Source organism: Pseudophryne corroboree, chromosome 2 (genome assembly GCF_028390025.1).
Source record: "Pseudophryne corroboree isolate aPseCor3 chromosome 2, aPseCor3.hap2, whole genome shotgun sequence".
Lineage (NCBI taxonomy): Eukaryota > Metazoa > Chordata > Amphibia > Anura > Myobatrachidae > Pseudophryne > Pseudophryne corroboree.
This window is the reverse complement of record NC_086445.1, coordinates 426,778,219-426,798,488: the sequence shown is the minus strand read 5'-3', so window position 1 is coordinate 426,798,488 and position 20,270 is coordinate 426,778,219. Positions and strand designations below refer to the sequence as shown.

Genomic DNA, 20,270 nt, shown 5'->3' with positions numbered 1-20,270 from the left:
ATATGGTTTTGTAAACAGTACTATTACAACTAAATGTTATTTGTGTTCTCACTATTAATGTCCCTTTTACTAATTATTCATATTAATTGCATTTAAAAAAAAATATATATTATTCATTGAAAAGCAAAAATAATGAAGTAGAAATAATACAGACCCTTCATTCACTGGGTAGCTATATACTGTAGCTGCCATATAGGCTCATTCCCTGTATGTCTCTCCAGCCCCATCCTTCATTGTTTCTACAGTTTCCAGCCCCCTGTCCCATCCTTTTGTACCTCCAGGTCCCTGTCCCCCGTGTCTCTCCAGCCTCATGTCTCTCTGTTTTTTAAACTTATGCCCTTCCAAGTCTCTGTAGCTGCATGATCCCCCTTCCTTGTCTGTAGGTCTGTAGCATCATGCTCCCCCCCCCCCCCCCCCCCCGTGTCTCTCCAGAGTCATGTCCCCCCTGTGTCTTTCCAGCTTCACCCCCCCTCGTGTTTCTCCAGCCTCACCGCCCTTGTGTGTCTCCAGCCTCACACCGCCATCGTCTCTCCAGCCTTATGCCCTTCTGTGTCTTTCCAGTTTCATGCACCTTCTGCGTGTTTCCAGTTTCATGCCCCTTCTGTGTCCCTCCAGCATCAAGCCTCCCACCTTGTGCCTCATGCCTCCAACCCTGTGTCTTTCCAGCCTCATGCCCCCCATCTCCTGTGTTTCTTTCAACTGTGCTCTGTCCCCCTTCCTTCTCTCCCAGACAACTGCCCTCACCCTCCCCGGGTCACTCTCATCACTGTTCCTGGATGGGGAAGGTTGTGGGTTTGGCCCTGGGTTGTCTTACAAATAGGGGTTGTGGGGTGTGTCAGCAACAAGTGATGACAGGTCCTTTCCCTAACATTCCCATCTCTAACACCCCCCTTGCTCTTTTCTTTCATTTCTGGCCCTCTTTTTCCCCATACTACTTCCTTTGTTTTTTTCAGCTCTGACCCCCCCCCCCCCACCTCCCATTTTTTTTTTTATCTCTGTCCTTAGCCACCCTCCCTCTTTCATCTGTGTCCCACCATCTCTCTCATGTCTGTCTCCCTCCTCCTTCAGGTTGAGGGGGAAGGGCGCATGTGGGGTAATCACTGGTGGAAGACTATTGGTTGCAGATGCTGATAACACTGACTAGGGTCAAAATGAGGTTGTTGCTGTGTCTGGCTAGCATTGGACCCCTTCTATACTCACTCACCTGCCATTCACTTCCCCCTTCCAGTTTCGCTCCCCCACCCCCTATTCTATATCTGTCTCTTCGACCCACCTGTGCTCTTACTCCCTATTCCCCCACCTCCCTTCTTCTCGCTCTCTCTTAACCCCACTGATGCTGTCGACAATAAAAATGTCAACAACGTCATCTCAACTGGAGAATAGTGAATACAGCACTCACACTCTTGTGTAGTGAGTGAGAAAAAGACAAGCTGGAATTACCGGAGTGTGTAATGTTCTCTACTTAAACATAGTAACGCAGCATAATACAGAAACGGTTACAGTAATAGTAAATCCTGAATCTACAGATATTTGCAGAAATACAATATATTGAACACAAATTAAATAACTCTGCCAGTGGGTGAAATGTATGTGCAAGGGTGTGGGTGCAAGAACCAAAGTCTCACAATGTGGTTAAGTGCGCACACAGACTGCAAGCGGCTGCAGACATGCTCCTGTGGTAATGCTTTCAGCCAGTGGTGCCCTCGCTGGAGGAGAGTCCACATACAATCACTCCATCAGTGGTGGGGGACTTGTGTGTTTGGCGGAGCGGGTCATCTGTAGATATGTTTGCTCTATCCTCCAGACAGTGAGGATACTGAAAAGTGTCAAATTAGGAATGAATGAGAAGTTGCAGAAAAATAATACATTTAGTAAGAAGTAGCCATTAAAGATGGGAATTCAGTTACCGGCAATTTGTTCCCCTTGCCGAATTGTCACAACCATTCAGCCAGGCGAAAGGTACGAGTCAGGCTGCCGTTGCCGACATTTAAACGCCACAGCAACTCGTTCTCTTCACCGCAGTTAAAATCCCCATCCAAGTGTTAATTTAGTTAGATGTTCTAAACAAGTTTATTGAAAATAAAAGTAAAATGTTATAGATATATATTTATATATATTTTTTATACATATACTTTTCTTTAAATATGTAACAGAGTCTCTTCCTGTGGACATTTTGGTAAAAGAACTAAATAGGAAAAAGATGACACTGCCCCACCTATCTTGTGTTGTATGTCACATGGAACTCTCAACATCCGCTTTCATTTGTGCATGCTGCAGTGTCCCGGTCCCCCCATCCCCTCGCCCGAATGTGCATGTGGGGTTAAATTAAAAGGGAACAATAAATATTAAGGGCAGTATCGAACTGAGGCATGCAGGGCTAGATATTCCAACCCACTAATATAATTCCACTGATAAGATCTACAGCTTTGTGTGTACTAAATAAAAATACACCTTACCTATATGGTGCTTTCTCTGCAATGGGGAACCTCTGAGGAAATTGATCCTCCCTGGGCAGACAGCATCTTCAGTTTGTACCCACTCTTCATGTAGAGATCACATGGTCTGAAAGATTTCTGTTTGTGTAGGAATAGAACATGTCATCATCATCATACAACAGGTTCAGACAGACTCATGCCTTGTGTCACCTCCTGCCCAATGTCGCCTACAGCCTCCTGGCCTGTTTTTCCAACCTCCAGCCCCGTTACTCCTACCTCCTGTCTTTCCAGCCTCCTGACCAGTCACTCCAGCCTCCTGCACCCAGTGTCTAGCCAGCCTCCTGCCTTCTGTGTCTTTCCAGCCACCTGCTCTCTATCACTCCAGCCTCCTGCTCCCAGTGTCTAGCCAGCCTTCTGCCCTCTGTGTCTTTCCAGCCACCTGCTCCCTATCACTCCAGCCTCGTCTATCCTGCATCCACCTCACCCTGTGTCTGTCTCAGCATCCTCCTTATCCTGTGTCTCTCTCAGACTCACCATGTCTCTCTGTTTCACCATGTCAGACTCAGCCTCACAATGTCTCTCTCAGCCTCCCCTTCACCGTGTGTCTCTCCCTCCACATGGCTGCCTCCCCCTTGCGTCTCTCCATGGCTGCCTTCTCCCTTGTGTCTTTCCATGTCTGCCTCCTCCCTGTGTCTTCCCATGGCTGCCTCCTCCCTGTGTCTCTCCAACCACACTTATCCCTCCTGCTCTGGTCCCCAGATCTTCTGGAATCCTGAGCTCAGCTCCTTGTGGCTGGTGCGGTGTCTCCTCCTGTTCTTCTTGTACAAAAAAAACAACCCTTTATTGTGCTGTGGGCACCGGGGGGCGTCCATTTGACTGCCTCCGCAGTGCTGCCACCATGTACATGCACCGCCAAACACTGTTGCTCGGTAGCTACTGGCGGCAGTAAGGTGGTCACCTTACTTGCACCACTGCTCATTGCACACAGAGGACTCCGTCCCATGTAGCGATGCATAATACAAGTTTTCTATTCATTGAATAGTTTAGTTTATGTATGGATAAATGCACAACCTCTTTTTCTGTGTCAGTATTATTATTATAATATATTTTTTAAACCTACTGTGTTTTAGTTCTGTGCATGTATGAACTAATAGTGTATGTATCAGTGCTTGGAAATTATGTGAAGCATAGTGTGTGGTTTGCCCTTGTGCATAATGTTATTTTTCAGTTTGTTGTACCATAAACTGCACACTGTCATCGCCAACCCCGTACATGGGGCAACCCTCACCTTAGTACACACTACAGCAATACACACTACAGCGATCTAGGCCCGATATGTCGTTTCAGCCCGAATCAGAACAGCATAGTGGCCAGATTTTTCAGTGTGTATGCCTAAAGTGTGTGCAGTACAGCCAACCGGACAATGGGGGTAATTCAGACCTGATCACTCGCTAGCGTTTTTTGCAGCGCTGCGTTCAGGTCAGAACTGCGTATGCACCGCAATGCGCAGGCGTGTTGCACGGGTACAGAGCGGTTCATTGTTGTGCGATGGGTTTTATGAAGAAACCATTCGCACAGCTGATCGCAAGGAGATTGACAGTAAGAAGGCGTTTGTGGGTGGCAACTGACCGTTTTCAGGGATTGGTTGGAAAAACGCAGGCGTGTCCAAGCGTTTGCAGGGCGGGTGTCTGACGTCAATTCTGGCCCCGGACAGGCTGAAGTGATCGCAGCAGCTGAGTAAGTCCTGAGCTACTCAGAGACTGCACAAGATTTCTCTGACGTCCTAAGTGGATGCTGGGACTCCGTAAGGACCATGGGGAATAGCGGCTCCGCAGGAGACTGGGCACAACTAAAAGAAAGCTTTAGGCTAACTGGTGTGCACTGGCTCCTCCCACTATGACCCTCCTCCAGACTTCAGTTAGAATCTTGTGCCCGGCTGAGCTGGATGCACACTAGGGGCTCTCCTGAGCTCCTAGAAAGAAAGTATATTTTAGGTTTTTTATTTTACAGTGAGATCTGCTGGCAACAGACTCACTGCAGCGAGGGACTAAGGGGAGAAGAAGCGAACCTACCTAACTGGTGGTAGTTTGGGCTTCTTAGGCTACTGGACACCATTAGCTCCAGAGGGATCGACCACAGGACCCGACCTCGATGTTCGGTCCCGGAGCCGCGCCGCCGGCCCCCTTACAGAGCCAGAAGCAAGAAGTGTTCCGGAAAATCGGCGGCAGAAGACTTCTGTCTTCAACAAGGTAGCGCACAGCACTGCAGCTGTGCGCCATTGCTCCTCATGCACACCTCACACTCCGGTCACTGATGGGTGCAGGGCGCTGGGGGGGGGCGCCCTGAGGGCAATATAAGACACCTTGGCTGGCAAATCTACACCATATATAGTCAGGAAGGCTATATAGGTGTAAAAATACCCCTGCCAGAATTCCAGAAAAATCGGGAGAAGTCCACCGGAAAAGGGGCGGGGCTATCTCCCTCAGCACACTGGCGCCATTTTTCCCTCACAGCTCCGCTGGAAGGACGCTCCCTGGCTCTCCCATGCATACATAAGGGTAAAAAAGAGAGGGGGGGGCACTAAATTTAGGCGCAGTATATATATAATATAAGCAGCTATAAGGGAAAAAACACTCATTTATAGTGGGATCCCTGTGTTATATAGCGCTCTGGTGTGTGCTGGCATACTCTCTCTCTCTGTCTCCCCAAAGGGCTTTGTGGGGTCCTGTCCTCTGTCAGAGCATTCCCTGTGTGTATGCGGTGTGTCGGTACGGCTGTGTCGACATGTTGGATGAGGAGGCTTATGTGGAGGCGGAGCAAATGCCGATAAATGTGATGTCACCCCCTGCGGGGTCGACACCTGAGTGGATGGTTCTGTGGAAGGAATTACGCGACAGTGTCGACTCCTTGCATAAAAGGTTTGACGACATACCAAATATGGGACAGCCGGCTTCTCAGCCTGTGCCTGCCCAGGCGTCTCAAAAGCCATCAGGGGCTCTAAAACGCCCGCTACCTCAGATGGCAGACACAGATGTCGACACGGATATTGGCTCCAGTGTCGACGACGATGAGACTAATGTATCTTCCAATAGGGCCACACGTTATATGATTGAGGCAATGAAAAATGTGTTGCATATTTCTGATGTTACCCCGGGTACCACAAAAAAGGGTATTATGTTTGGAGAGAAAAAACTACCAGTTGTTTTTCCTCCATCTGAGGAATTAAATGAAGTGTGTGAAGTAGCGTGGGCTTCCCCCGATAAGAAACTGGTAATTTCTAAGAGGTTACTAATGGCGTACCCTTTCCCGCCAGAGGATAGGTCACGTTGGGAAACATCCCCTAGGGTGGATAAAGCGCTCACACGCTTGTCAAAGAAGGTGGCACTACCGTCTCCGGATACGGCCGCCCTGAAGGAATCTGCTGATAGAAAGCAGGAGGCTATCCTGAAGTCTATATATACACACACAGGTGTTATACTGAGACCAGCTATTGCGTCAGCATGGATGTGCAGTGCTGCAGCTGCGTGGTCAGATTCCCTGTCGGAAAATATTGATACCCTAGACAGGGACACTATATTGCTAACCGTAGAGCATATTAAAGACGCACTCTTATACATGAGGGATGCACAGAGGGATATTTGCCGGCTGGCATCCAAAATAAGTGCAATGTCCATTTCTGCCAGGAGAGGGTTATGGACTCGGCAGTGGACAGGAGATGCAGATTCTAAAAGGCACATGGAAGTTTTGCCTTATAAGGGTGAGGAGTTGTTCGGGGATGGTCTCTCGGACCTCGTTTCCACAGCAACAGCTGGGAAGTCTACATTTTTACCCCATGTTCCCTCACAGCCAAAGAAAGCACCGTATTATCAGGTACAGTCCTTTCGGCCCAATAAGGGCAAGCGGGTTAAAGTCGCGTCCTTTCTGCCCAGAGGCAGAGGTAGAGGGAAAAAGCTGCAGCATACAGCCAGTTCCCAGGAGCAAAAGTCCTCCCCCGCTTCCTCCAAGTCCACCGCATGACGCTGGGGCTCCACAGGCGGAGCCGGGTACGGTGGGGGCCCGTCTCAAAAATTTCAGCAATCAGTGGGCTCGCTCACGGGTGGATCCCTGGATCTTTCAAGTAGTATCTCAGGGGTACAAGCTGGAATTTGAGACGTCTCCCCCCCGCCGTTTCTTCAAATCTGCCTTGCCAACAACTCCCTCAGGCAGGGAGGCAGTGTTAGAGGCAATTCACAAGCTGTATTCCCAGCAGGTGATAGTAAAGGTGCCCCTACTTCAACAAGGACGGGGTTACTATTCCACAATGTTTGTGGTACCGAAACCGGACGGTTCGGTGAGACCCATTTTAAATTTGAAATCCTTGAACACATATATAAAAAAATTCAAGTTCAAGATGGAATCGCTCAGGGCGGTTATTGCAAGCCTGGACGAGGGGGATTACATGGTATCACTGGACATCAAGGATGCTTACCTGCATGTCCCCATTTACCATCCTCACCAGGAGTACCTCAGATTTGTGGTACAGGATTGTCATTACCAATTCCAGACGTTGCCGTTTGGTCTATCCACGGCTCCGAGGGTATTTACCAAGGTAATGGCCGAAATGATGATACTCCTTCGAAAGAAGGGAGTTTTAATTATCCCGTACTTGGACGATCTCCTGATAAAGGCGAGGTCCAGGGAGCAGTTGTTGGTCGGGGTAGCACTATCTCGGGAGGTGCTACAACAGCACGGCTGGATTCTAAATATTCCAAAGTCACAGCTGGTCCCTACGACACGTCTACTGTTCCTGGGGATGGTTCTGGACACAGAACAGAAAAAAGTGTTTCTCCCGGAGGAGAAGGCCAAGGAGCTGTCATCTCTAGGCCTCCTAAAACCAAAACAGGTGTCGGTGCATCACTGCACGTGGATCTTGGGAAAGATGGTAGCTTCCTACGAAGCAATTCCATTCGGCAGGTTCCATGCGAGAACTTTTCAGTGGGACCTGTTGGACAAGTGGTCAGGATCGCATCTTCAGATGCATCGTCTGATAACCCTGTCTCCAAGGACAAGGGTGTCTCTGCTGTGGTGGCTGCAAAGTGCTCATCTTCAAGAGGGCCGAAGATTCGACATACAGGACTGGGTCCTGGTGACCACGGATGCCAGCCTTCGGGGCTGGGGGGCAGTCACACAGGGAAGAAACTTCCAAGGACTATGGTCAAGTCAGGAGACTTCCCTACACATAAATATTCTGGAACTGAGGGCCATTTACAATGCCCTAAGTCAGGCAAAACCCCTGCTTCAAAATCAGCCGGTACTGATCCAGTCAGACAACATCACGGCAGTCGCCCATGTAAACCGACAGGGCGGCACGAGAAGCAGGACGGCGATGGCAGAAGCCACAAGGATTCTCCGATGGGCGGAAAATCACGTATTAGCACTGTCAGCAGTGTTCATTCCGGGAGTGGACAACTGGGAAGCAGACTTCCTCAGCAGGCACGACCTCCACCCGGGAGAGTGGGGACTTCATCCAGAAGTCTTCCAACTGATTGTAAACCGTTGGGAAAGGCCACAGGTGGACATGATGGCGTCCCGCCTAAACAAAAAGCTAGAAAGATATTGCGCCAGGTCAAGAGACCCGCAGGCGATAGCTGTGGACGCTCTAGTAACACCGTGGGTGTACCGGTCGGTTTTTGTGTTCCCTCCTCTTCCTCTCATACCAAAGGTACTGAGGATAATAAGGAGAAGAGGAGTAAGAACTATACTCATTGTTCCGGATTGGCCAAGAAGAGCTTGGTACCCGGAACTTCAAGAAATGATGTCAGAGGACCCATGTCCTCTGCCGCTCAGACAGGACCTGCTGCAGCAGGGGCCCTGTCTGTTCCAAGACTTACCGCGGCTGCGTTTGACGGCATGGCGGTTGAACACCGTATCCTGAAGGAAAAGGGCATTCCGGAGGAAGTCATTCCTACGCTGATTAAAGCTAGGAAAGAAGTAACCGCAAACCATTATCACCGCATATGGCGAAAATATGTTGCGTGGTGTGAGGCCAGGAAGGCCCCAACGGAGGAATTTCAGCTGGGCCGTTTCCTGCACTTCCTACAGTCAGGGGTGACTATGGGCCTAAAATTGGGTTCCATTAAGGTCCAGATTTCGGCTCTATCGATTTTCTTCCAGAGAGAACTGGCTTCTCTACCTGAAGTTCAAACTTTTGTTAAGGGAGTGCTGCATATTCAGCCCCCTTTTGTGCCTCCAGTGGCACCTTGGGATCTCAACGTGGTGTTGGATTTCCTAAAGTCACATTGGTTTGAGCCACTTAAAACCGTGGAATTGAAGTATCTCACGTGGAAAGTGGTCATGTTGTTGGCCTTGGCTTCGGCCAGGCGTGTATCAGAATTGGCGGCTTTGTCATGTAAAAGCCCTTATCTAATTTTCCATATGGATAGGGCAGAATTGAGGACTCGTCCCCAATTTCTCCCTAAGGTGGTATCAGCCTTTCATCTGAACCAACCTATCGTGGTGCCTGCGGCTACTAAAGACTTGGAGGCTTCCAAGTTGTTGGACGTAGTCAGGGCCCTGAAAATTTATGTTTCCAGGACAGCGGGAGTCAGAAAGACTGACTCGCTATTTATCCTGTATGCGCCCAACAAGTTGGGTGCACCTGCTTCAAAGCAGACTATTGCTCGCTGGATCTGTAGTACGATTCAGCTTGCACATTCTGCGGTTGGACTGCCGCATCCTAAATCGGTGAAAGCCCATTCCACGAGGAAGGTGGGCTCTTCTTGGGCGGCTGCCCGAGGGGTCTCGGCTCTACAACTTTGCCGAGCAGCTACTTGGTCGGGGTCAAACACATTTGCTAAATTCTACAAGTTTGACACCCTGGCTGAGGAGGACCTAGAGTTTGCCCATTCGGTGCTGCAGAGTCATCCGCACTCTCCCGCCCGTTTGGGAGCTTTGGTATAATCCCCATGGTCCTTACGGAGTCCCAGCATCCACTTAGGACGTCGGAGAAAATAAGAATATACTCACCGGTAATTCTATTTCTCGTAGTCCGTAGTGGATGCTGGGCGCCCATCCCAAGTGCGGATTGTCTGCAATACTTGTATATAGTTATTGCCTAACTAAAGGGGTTATTGTTGAGCCATCTGTTGAGAGGCTCAGTTGTTATCATACTGTTAACTGGGTATTGTATCACGAGTTATACGGTGTGATTGGTGTGGCTGGTATGAGTCTTACCCGGGATTCAAAATCCTTCCTTATTGTGTCAGCTCTTCCGGGCACAGTATCCTAACTGAAGTCTGGAAGAGGGTCATAGTGGGAGGAGCCAGTGCACACCAGTTAGCCTAAAGCTTTCTTTTAGTTGTGCCCAGTCTCCTGCGGAGCCGCTATTCCCCATGGTCCTTACGGAGTCCCAGCATCCACTACGGACTACGAGAAATAGAATTACCGGTGAGTAAATTCTTATTTTTTTTGTACCGCTCGGCTGCACATGCGATCGTACACTTGCACAGCTAAAATACACTCTCCGGTGGGCGGCGACTATGCCAATGCAGGACTGAAAAAAACACTAGCGAGCGATCAGGTCTGAATTACCCCCAATATCACATGCGGCGATATGCAAGGTAATGAAGGACAGAATGAAGGATCATTCCATTCTTCCTGACATCGTTCTGATGTGTATTGCGGAAGATAAGATAAGTTGGCCCGTCCTTTGGCATACTGTCCAAGTATACATTGTTCTAGTGTGTACCCGGCCTTACCCTTTCACAAAAAAGCCCAATCTGTCACTTTTAAGTAGTATTTTAATTATGTATGTGCGGACAGCTACACTCTTCAGCTTCCTTTAGCCAGACATTAATTTTGAATTTGTGTACAGGTTTTTTTTTTTTTTTTTTTTAAATTGCCATGTAGCTTAGATGTAGCCATAGGAAATGAATGATCTCATTTGTGCGCTCTTTCCCACTTTATAAAATGATCCTTACTGAAGGACATGTGTGTTCTTGATAAACAGTCGCATTCTGTGAAACAGCTTTTCGCCTAGTACACTTAAATAATTCCCAGCTTGTACTAAATTGATATGTGAAGCTTACAGTCCGCTGTGGCAGTAGAGCCCTTATGTTACATATAAACAGTAATATACAGTATATCTTCATTGTATTTTTAATTTTTTTTGCTAGGCTATAAAAGTAAAATCCTACAGCGTGATGCAGAAATACAGAGATGGCCATTACTCAGTGTCTGTCTTGCCCAGACAAGACGGCACGCTGAAGGAAATACATAGAGGTGGATCTCCTCTGAGGTGTGTTTGTGGAATTTGGATCTGTATTATAAACCATGATGTTTGTCGTGCTTTAATTTTTTATTTATTTTTGCATGTAAATGAACAACCTGGATATAAGGTTTCTTTTAGGGAGAGGGTGGCCGATGTAATTCACTCTGTGGCTGAACTTCTTTACATTCTAGAGACTTTATATGCGGAAGTGTCACTGCATCTGTGTATGAACGGTGGAACCAGGTGTGGATTAAAAAATCAACAGAGTCTAGATAGACAGCCAATAGGTCAATGCCAGATAGTCAATAGTCAGTAGATCAAAAGGTCGTCTGTTAAATGGTTGACATGGGGTTATGCCAACAGATTGACTCAAAAAAAAAAAAAAGGTTTACACATATTTTTTTGTGTTATTTTAAACCTATACCTAACCCTCCCCCTAGTGCCTAACCAACCCCTTCCGCAGCCTAACCCTCTGCCAAGTGACTAACCCTAACCGTCAACTTAGGCACCTTAACCCTTAAAAATTATGAAAAACTATGTTCCGACCATTTTCATGTTGATCTAGGTCAATGTCAATCATTTAATAGTTTACCTTTTGACCCTGTTGACCATCTGGTGTCAATCTATTGACTGTCTATTTACTGTCTATCTTCCATCCAGATACCATTGGAACCATGAACACCAATGTTTTTTATTTTAAACTGGCTTTATATAACAGGACACACGTCACATTACACAAGGCAAATAAACATAACAAGCTCTGTTACCACAAGGCTTTCTGCTTTGCTATTAAAAGCATTGCCCCTTTTAAATTTTGATGTTAAACACACATGGCTAAATTATTTGATTTTCATTGTAGAAAGAATGCCAGGAGTGTGTTTGGTGGTTACGTCTGCAAAGAGTAGCTACTGTGATGAGTCAAACATTTAGCTAAAATTTTGTTAAACAAAATGATTCTATGATTTCTCTACCATCTTGAATTGTTTATTTGTTCTATGCCTTCATTTCAGAGAACACTGAGACATTATATTGGGAAAATTTAAGTAAAAGGAAAAATGGGGTGTCTAAAACCTTTTGACCAGTTAGTGTATGAGATAGAATATGAGCAGGATATAGTGTAGTCCTAGATTTGGTGACCTGTGAAAGGTAAACAATTTCATGCAATCCTCCATGTACTGTACATCCGGCTTAAAGAAAATTAGTGTGATCCTTCCGGCATGTATGGTGAAATTGTCCCAAAATAGTCCTGTTGTTTGCCAGGATCAAACCCTTTTCCCGGATATTACTCTGCTTCTCCACAGAGTAATTCCTAATCACTTTGCTAATCCCTGACACACCCAAACAAGTAACGCGTTTATTTACCATAGCCTAATACATTTTTTAAAGTGTCATTAAAATAAATACAATTTATGCACATTTCTAGGTGCATGGCTACCAAGGCTTCTAGGATTTATACAGCCCTGTTTGTTTGAGAGACGTCACAGCTTCGGTCTGATAATAGAAATACAAAGTCGTATGTGCTACATGTGTCATTGCATATTTTAGGTTATATGTATCAGTCTGAACAGAGCCATACTTATTAAAGTTTAGGGCTTTCAAAGTTAGTGTCAGCATGTAATTATGTATAATTTTATTAGTTGTGCATTGAGGTACGGAACAAATGGTCCCTCTGTTTAACAGATGATATGTAAAGCAGTACAGCTAATTAACTAATTCTCGAGCAGTAATTCCTTGTACATCTACTTATTGTGACTTTGTGATAAGTGTGATTGTGTGCTGTAGTGTGACAGAGCTCGGCTCCTTTAATTGATCTCCATTAGTTGCAGGATTTTTGAGACTGTCTAAGGATTAGACAAAAGGTTTCTTCAAATCCTTAGTAACCCTCTTTTTACTGTAGGTATTTGCCACTGCTTCTCATTGTTTTCTATATTTTCTGCCAGATATAGTTCCAGGTGTTCTCCTAGAAAAATTGTTAGCTTTTATAAGGCATTCTAGATACATATAACTGCACAGAATATGTATATTTTAAATTTAATTCTATCTGATTCAGATGGATTAATAGCGTAATGTTTTTTTCTCTACTGTATTTATTCAGCAGTCTAACTTGCTCCCTGTTGCTTAGGGAAGAAATTGATGGCACCAAACGAATGTTTTTCCTTACATACGCCCACGAATGCCGTCACTCTGCAATCAGGTTTGAGAATTCGGCAGTGATGTGGCGGTCACAGACCATTACATTGCTGCTGAGGGAGAATGAGGAGACCCATTCTGCACATGTGCAAAATAGTTCTCCTCTTTAAAAGCTAGAACACATGCAGGATGGCACAGTAGCATGGGATCATGTACAGTAGCTATGTCAGGGAACGCCCACTGGCTGCGGTCACATCCCATGCAAATGCACCAGTTAGATGTTTAATAACAAATAATTGGTTTTATGTGATATAAACTACCCACCTCTTGAATAATTGATCATCAGTGTAATGATTTGTTTGATATCTTGCCGATTGGTGGTAATTCTTGGATCCCTTGCTAATATCGAAATAAATTTCTAAAATAAAATAAACTGCCCTACTTGCACAACTGGATCTAAAATGTGTATGATACTTTTTACATTTGTGATTTTTTTGTTGAAATTGTAGAATATCTAAAGTGCATTATGTATTGTTTTAATGTATATTTTTCAGATTACTGGTTTATCCTCCCCCTCCAACTAAAGGAGGTCTTGGTGTGTCTAATGAAGATTTGGAATGCTTGGAACATGGCGAATTTCTGAACGATGTTATTATCGATTTTTATCTAAAGTCAGTACTTTTTGTCCATTACATAATTATGCAGTAACATTAGTTTGTTGATTGATAGCTGGTTCAAACATTTAAAATCTCTAAATATAACCTCATGTGATCAGTATAGAAGCGTAGAATTTGACCGCAGATTACAACCACTTGGCCCATCTAGTCTGCCACAAACACATGTACACTAACACACCAGGGTTGTTGTTATTTTTTGTTGTTGTATATTTTTGGATTGCGGGAGGAAACCGGAGTACCCAGAGCAAACCGACGCTAGCACAGGGAGAATATACAAACTCCACACTGTTAGGGCCATGGTGGAAATAAAACCCATTGACCTCAGTACTGTGCAGCAGCAAAGCTAACCATTGCACTAACTGTACTGCCCAAATGCATCATTTATTGCATATATATATATTTAACAAGCTCCCAACACTTGTATATAGGGATCATCTTAGATGCTGCTTCTCTCTTGCTGTAGCAGAAAAGATCGGACACAAAGGCTTCACATGGAAACTGGCTTCTGATTGGAGGAGGAATGGACACTGTTTTTTAATCAGCATATGACGTCCATGTAGAGCTACTGCATTAGAATGTTTGTAAGGAAAGAGGGTAGTGCCTAATGTGATCAGCTGAGGTCCTGGTTATATGTAAGAGAGCCAAAAGACTGTTGAATATTATGCAACATGATGGCCCTAGGGAAGGAACCCCCAACAAAGTATTGGTATTGTGAGTGAAAGGTTTTTGGTAAAAATGATATAGAAACTGGAAAAGCCCTTTATGAAAACCATATTGCAAGTTGCGAAGGGTTCGATAGTTTGCAAAATATAGATCTCTATTATGACAGGAACACTTGGCAGCATCTAAGTTTTACCTGGCCTTCATTCTAAGGTAGGGTGTGATTGGCTCACATGCTGCCCAGTGATGAGTGCCAATATGCGCCCTTCCAATGTGTTCAAGAGAGAGTTCTCAGCACATACCCTGTTTGTTTGAATTATTAAACATTTTTAATTTAAAATGATATGTTCTATGTACATACCGTTTACAGAGTTACACCGCTATGTGAATAATTGCTGTCTCTTAAATTTGTAGCCAGACACTAATCAGAGCTGACAGGCCAGCTGGCACCTATTCAGTAGAATTGCTGGGGAAAGCTAATTCTGGCTGGATTATATCCTGAGATAAACGTTTTAATGGAAATTGTATTAGCAGATTTTAGTTTGTTTAAGAGAAACCTGCGATTAGCACAAAAGAGAACAATCAGTGTAGTTTACGAAAAATACTCATTCCACTGTCCTTGTTTATTGCAAAGGAGATCTCTGTTAAATTAGATGTATTCATTTATATATTGTTTTGTTCTATATACTTGAATTTACAAACAGAGAGTGTAATATATTACACATGTGTTTGACTTTATGCATTTGAATATTTATCTATTTTGTTACCCACAGATATCTCATGTTGGAGAAATTTCCAAAGCATTTTGCGGAGAGATGCCATATATTTAGTAGTTTTTTCTGTAAATGTTTAACAAGAAAGGATACTGTTTCAAGCGACAATAGCTCAGTCATGCCGTAAGTACTATTTCGGCTACAGTTTTGTTTTATTGCTTTTATTCATTATAGCTGAGTACGTTTGCAATTTATTATTTCTGATTTCTGTATGTAGTAAATTGTAAGTGCCAGTATGCAAACACCCTTGTCCCTGTGGTTCGTTATTGTGGCGGTAGACGCTTTGGATTCTGCCACCTGTGGAAAACTTTGGCTGCTATCCATCTTTTGGATTTGTACCCACTGCTTAATTCTAATGGGCACAGATCACAGAGACACTAATAAAATATATCTCCAATTTTGGACTTGTAATTAAAAATATGTTTTCCCACCATAACTGAAGAAATGAAGTCTCTACAAAGTAGGCCCAAATGTGCAGGGCTGTACTGTACATTGTTGCCACGCATCTGCTTCATTTTTCCAACATTATTAAGGGGAGATTTATCAAAGTTTGGAGCAGAGAGAAAGTGCCAACCAATCAGCTCTTGTCATTTTACAGGCTCTGGTTGAACAATTACAGTCAGGAGCTGATTGATTGGTACTTCTGTCTCTCCACTTTATCTCTATCCAAGGTTTTATAAATCTCCCTCTTAGTTTGAAAATCCATACACTGCAAACCTTTTTTTTTATATATTAATGTATAAATATATTTTCAATTTTTTTTAACAATTCTATTTTGCTCTTATTTTTGGCATAATAATAATAATAATAATAATATAGGGTGGCTTTAGTACGTGCAGATTTTTTGTACATTAACAGAGTGTGCCAAGAGATATGCTTCCCTGCTGAAACTGTATGTTGCAGTATCTATAAGTATATTATGAGATTTGCCAGATTCAAGGCTTTGTGCGGGTATTTATTGCTTCACATTACACAGAAAAATGTGAGTTGTAAGGCTTCTAATAGGTTTTACAGAGGAAAATGTTTAGGCTGAAATACTTTCTTCAACCTACATTATTTTGTTGCTATATGAATACTTCATGAAGTTGGCGTATGGAAATTGTAAGAGAACTTATAAAGTGAGTCTGTTGCTGTCTGTGATGTGATGCTTGTGCATATACCTTCCCATCCCTATAGAACAGCGCAGAGAAGACACCACAAAGTAAAGACCTGGACTCGTCATGTTGATATCTTTACAAAGGATTTTATTTTTGTGCCAGTTAATGAAAAGTAAGTATCTATTTACCTGCATACATCAGTAAACAAGAAGCATCTAACCAGCTGACTTTGTTTTTTCATATATTCTCTGTTAAAAGATATGTTTAGTGTGTGATTGCATGTTGGCGACAGATCAGCTTTGACTAAACCTGTCTCATCCTGTTAGTGCAAGTTGACATGTTTAATTCTGTGAAGGGGGCTGGCCTTCCCTATCTTACATGTCAGTGAAAGGAAGGGCAAAAGCCTTTATATGTCCAGGTAATCTGCCTGCTGTCTTGTTGATAAAACGCTCTCCATAGCTTTGTGGTTTTAAACACTGGGGCAGCTGTAGCAAGACATTTCATCTCCATGTTAAAAAAATGACTATGTTTTGTACGAAGTAGCTGACTTAGGCACTATATTTCGTTAAATAGTTAAGTAATAGGTGTACTTTCATTGTGAAAAGCTACTCTACCTACATCATATGTACTATTACTTACATGGCGCCATACAAGGTTAGGCTTGGATCGGGTCTGATTAAAGCTGCATACACACTAGACGACGTCGCTCTATGAGTGACGTCGTCTAGTGTTTCCCCTCCCTGGCCGGACGGTCAGCGGCTGCCTGTACACACTGAGCGATATGACCGTTCATATTGCTCAGTGACATCATGCAGCGGCCAGCCGCGCATGCAGCTCCTGGACGACAGTCCAGATTGAGTGTGCCGATACAGAGGGTCATTGACGACCCGCGGTGCCACGCATCAGCGAAGAAAGTGAGCAACGTCGTTCATTTTATCGGGAAGTGTGTATGCAACTTTCGGCACCCAGTCTCATACAGTAGTTGTGTTTGTTACTAGTAGGCATAGTAAATATTACAGCAGCTTGTGGTGGAATAAAAATGTACGCACAGAAACGTTAGAGCTTTAAAAGAATGCAAAAGTAAACCACGTCAGGTTCTGAAAAAAAATCTGTAATGAAGACACAATTTGTTATCATCACCTTTATTTTATGGCACCACCAAGTGTCCATTGTACGTGCAGGAACAATTACAATAATATAAACAATACAATCTCTAAAGGTAAAAACAGAAAGTACTGGAGTATAAACAAATAATGAGAGAATGATACAGTACTGTACATGACAAGTATTAACAGTAGCATTTAATGGTCCAGTCCCCTGTAAAGGGCAGAAAAGAATGATTAGAGTCCCTTAATGCAAATGTAAGCACACTGGAAAGAACAGCAGTGCAGGGTAAGATACGAGAGAGGAGGGCCCTGCTACTGACAGGTCTAGAGCAGTGCATCACTAGGCACTAGGGCAGGCATTCCCAACCGCGGTCCTCAAGGCACAACAACTGTGCAGGTTTTAGTGATATCCAGGCTTCAGCACAGATGGTTAAATCAAAATAACTGAGGTTCTAATTAAGTCACCTCTGTTCAAGCCTGGATATCCCTAAAACCAGGACTGTTAGTGTGCCTTGAGGACCGTGGTTGGGAAACACTGCGCTAGGGAATGCTCCAGCAGACGTCAAGATAGAAGGGCTGCTCTGCTATTTTGGTGTCACGAGCATCTACACTGTGCAGGGAGAGGCTGGGGAGTGCTGGGCAAGCTGTGTGATGAGAACGTGGGCATGACACACAGCCACCCCCCCAAAATAGCACTCATCCAGGGGGCGTGGCTTTGAGGACCTGATGTCACATCCTTTTGCACACAGAAAGTGCACAGTGCTGCACTGGGTTCACCTATAGTGATGCCACTGGTCTAGAGGACTGTATGCACAAGCATGATTAGTGCAGTTTTTAAGACACCTACAGCTTAATATAGGAAACGTGCTAAAGGGTAATTTTCAATTGAAGTCTTCACTGAGCTGTTGTTCAAATCCCACACCCCTTTTACACAACTACCTCTCAACTTTTTACATTAAGCTACAGGGAGACAAACAAAATATATATAGTCACAATTTAAATGACCCTATGTACGAATGCATGTAAACTGCTCTAAAGATGGTCAAAATAGTTTTTTCTATACATGCAGTTGAGTGAGTTCATGTGATTTCAAATACAAAAATATAGTTGCAATTACCAGAGGTCTAGTCCCGTCTTTAGTGCTGAAGTTAAAGCCACTGTCTCCATGAATACTTTAACTAACCAAGTGCTTCACCCTCTGCCTTTTATCTTCTCTTGTGCTGCTCCTGTGTAGGGGATGACCCAATAGCAGTGTTTATACAAATTCTTCCCTGTGTTCCACATGCACACAACCCCTCTAATTTGTGTACTCCTAGTCACACTGTCTGTATTGATCTGTTTTTGTATCCTATGTTTGGCATGTTCTGGCTTTATGTTTAGCTATAGAATATATTCCCTGTTTATTTGGTGTAAACCAGTCCCTGTTACTGGCATTTTCTCTTGCAGCTCTCACTGGTATCTTGCGGTGATATGTTTCCCTTGGATGGAAGAAGCTGTGTATATAGAAGGGAAAGAGCACAAGGCGGATAAGCATGCAAAACCAAGCGAGCCTTCCAGTAGTGGTTCTGTTCTTGTATTCAATGACCATTTGTCAAAGAAAGAGGAAGCCACTGGGGAAGAAAGCAACAGTGGGTCTGAAGGTATTGCTTGTTGTCCCCACCCCCCAATCACGTAGGCTAGTAAACACAAAAGGTTGATGGAGATTTGGTCGTATTTTGTGTCAGAGATGGAGTCACAAAATGCACTTGGGAAAAAACTGCATGTTTTACAGCTTGCAGTTCCGGAAACACAGTAGTAAATGCTGCAGGGAACGCTGTAATACAAAGGGAGGAAGGCGTGTGACTGTGCAGGCCCTAATTTATTTCTTGGACTGTTATTGTATCACTGTGTTCAGCCAGCTTTGAAAATTTATATTTCTCTAACGTCCTAGTGGATGCTGGGGACTCCGTCAGGACCATGGGGAATAGCGGCTCCGCAGGAGACAGGGCACAAAAGTAAAAGCTTTAGGATCAGGTGGTGTGCACTGGCTCCTCCCCCTATGACCCTCCTCCAAGCCTCAGTTAGATTTTTGTGCCCGGCCGAGAAGGGTGCAATCTAGGTGGCTCTCCTAAAGAGCTGCTTAGAGTAAAAGTTTTGTTAGGTTTTTTATTTTCAGTGAGTCCTGCTGGCAACAGGCTCACTGCATCGAGGGACTTAGGGGAGAGAAGTGAACTCACCTGCGTGCAGGATGGATTGGCTTCTTAGGCTACTGGACACCATTAGCTACAGAGGGAGTCGGAACACAGGTCTCACCCTGGGGTTCGTCCCGGAGCCGCGCCGCCGACCCCCTTGCAGATGCCGAAAAGTGAAGAGGTCCAGAAACCGGCGGCAGAAGACTTTTCAGTCTTCATAAGGTAGCGCACAGCACTGCAGCTGTGCGCCATTGTTGTCAGCACACTTCATAACAGCGGTCACTGAGGGTGCAGGGTGCTGGGGGGGGCGCCCTGGGCAGCAATGATAGTACCTTATTCTGGCTAAAAATACATCACATATAGCCCCTGGGGGCTATATGGATGTATTTAACCCCTGCCAGGTCTCAGAAAAACGGGAGAAGAAGCCCGCCGAAAAGGGGGCGGGGCCTATTCTCCTCAGCACACAGCGCCATTTTCCCTCACAGAAATGCTGGTGGGAAGGCTCCCAGGCTCTCCCCTGCACTGCACTACAGAAACAGGGTTAAAACAGAGAGGGGGGGCACTGATTTGGCGATATGACTACATATATTAAAATGCTATAAGGGAAAAGCACTTATATAAAGGTTGTCCCTGTATAATTATAGCGTTTTTGGTGTGTGCTGGCAAACTCTCCCTCTGTCTCCCCAAAGGGCTAGTAGGTCCTGTCCTCTATCAGAGCATTCCCTGTGTGTGTGCTGTGTGTCGGTATGTGTGTGTCGACATGTATGAGGACGATGTTGGGAGGCGGAGCAAATTGCCTGTAATGGTGATGTCACTCTCTAGGGAGTCGACACCGGAATAGATGGCTTATTTTAGGAATTACGTGATAATGTCAACACGCTGCAAGTCGGTTGACGACATGAGACGGCCGGCAAACATATTAGTATCTGTCCAGGCGTCTAAAACACCGTCAGAGACGTTATAATGCCCATTT

General features: G+C 44.7%; 1 protein-coding gene across 6 annotated transcripts in view; it reads left to right on the top strand.

The window, feature by feature from the left end:
• SENP7 (SUMO specific peptidase 7) overlaps positions 1-20,270 on the top strand; it is a 183,985-nt gene that overhangs the window by 79,245 nt on the left and 84,470 nt on the right. For all 6 annotated transcript variants that reach the window (XM_063953579.1, XM_063953582.1, XM_063953581.1 and 3 more), the window contains 5 exons: positions 10,589-10,710; positions 13,368-13,484; positions 14,924-15,046; positions 16,100-16,192; positions 18,573-18,766. In XM_063953579.1, the coding sequence (XP_063809649.1) occupies positions 10,589-10,710; positions 13,368-13,484; positions 14,924-15,046; positions 16,100-16,192; positions 18,573-18,766 (649 nt within the window). The remainder of the gene's footprint in view (positions 1-10,588; positions 10,711-13,367; positions 13,485-14,923; positions 15,047-16,099; positions 16,193-18,572; positions 18,767-20,270) is intronic.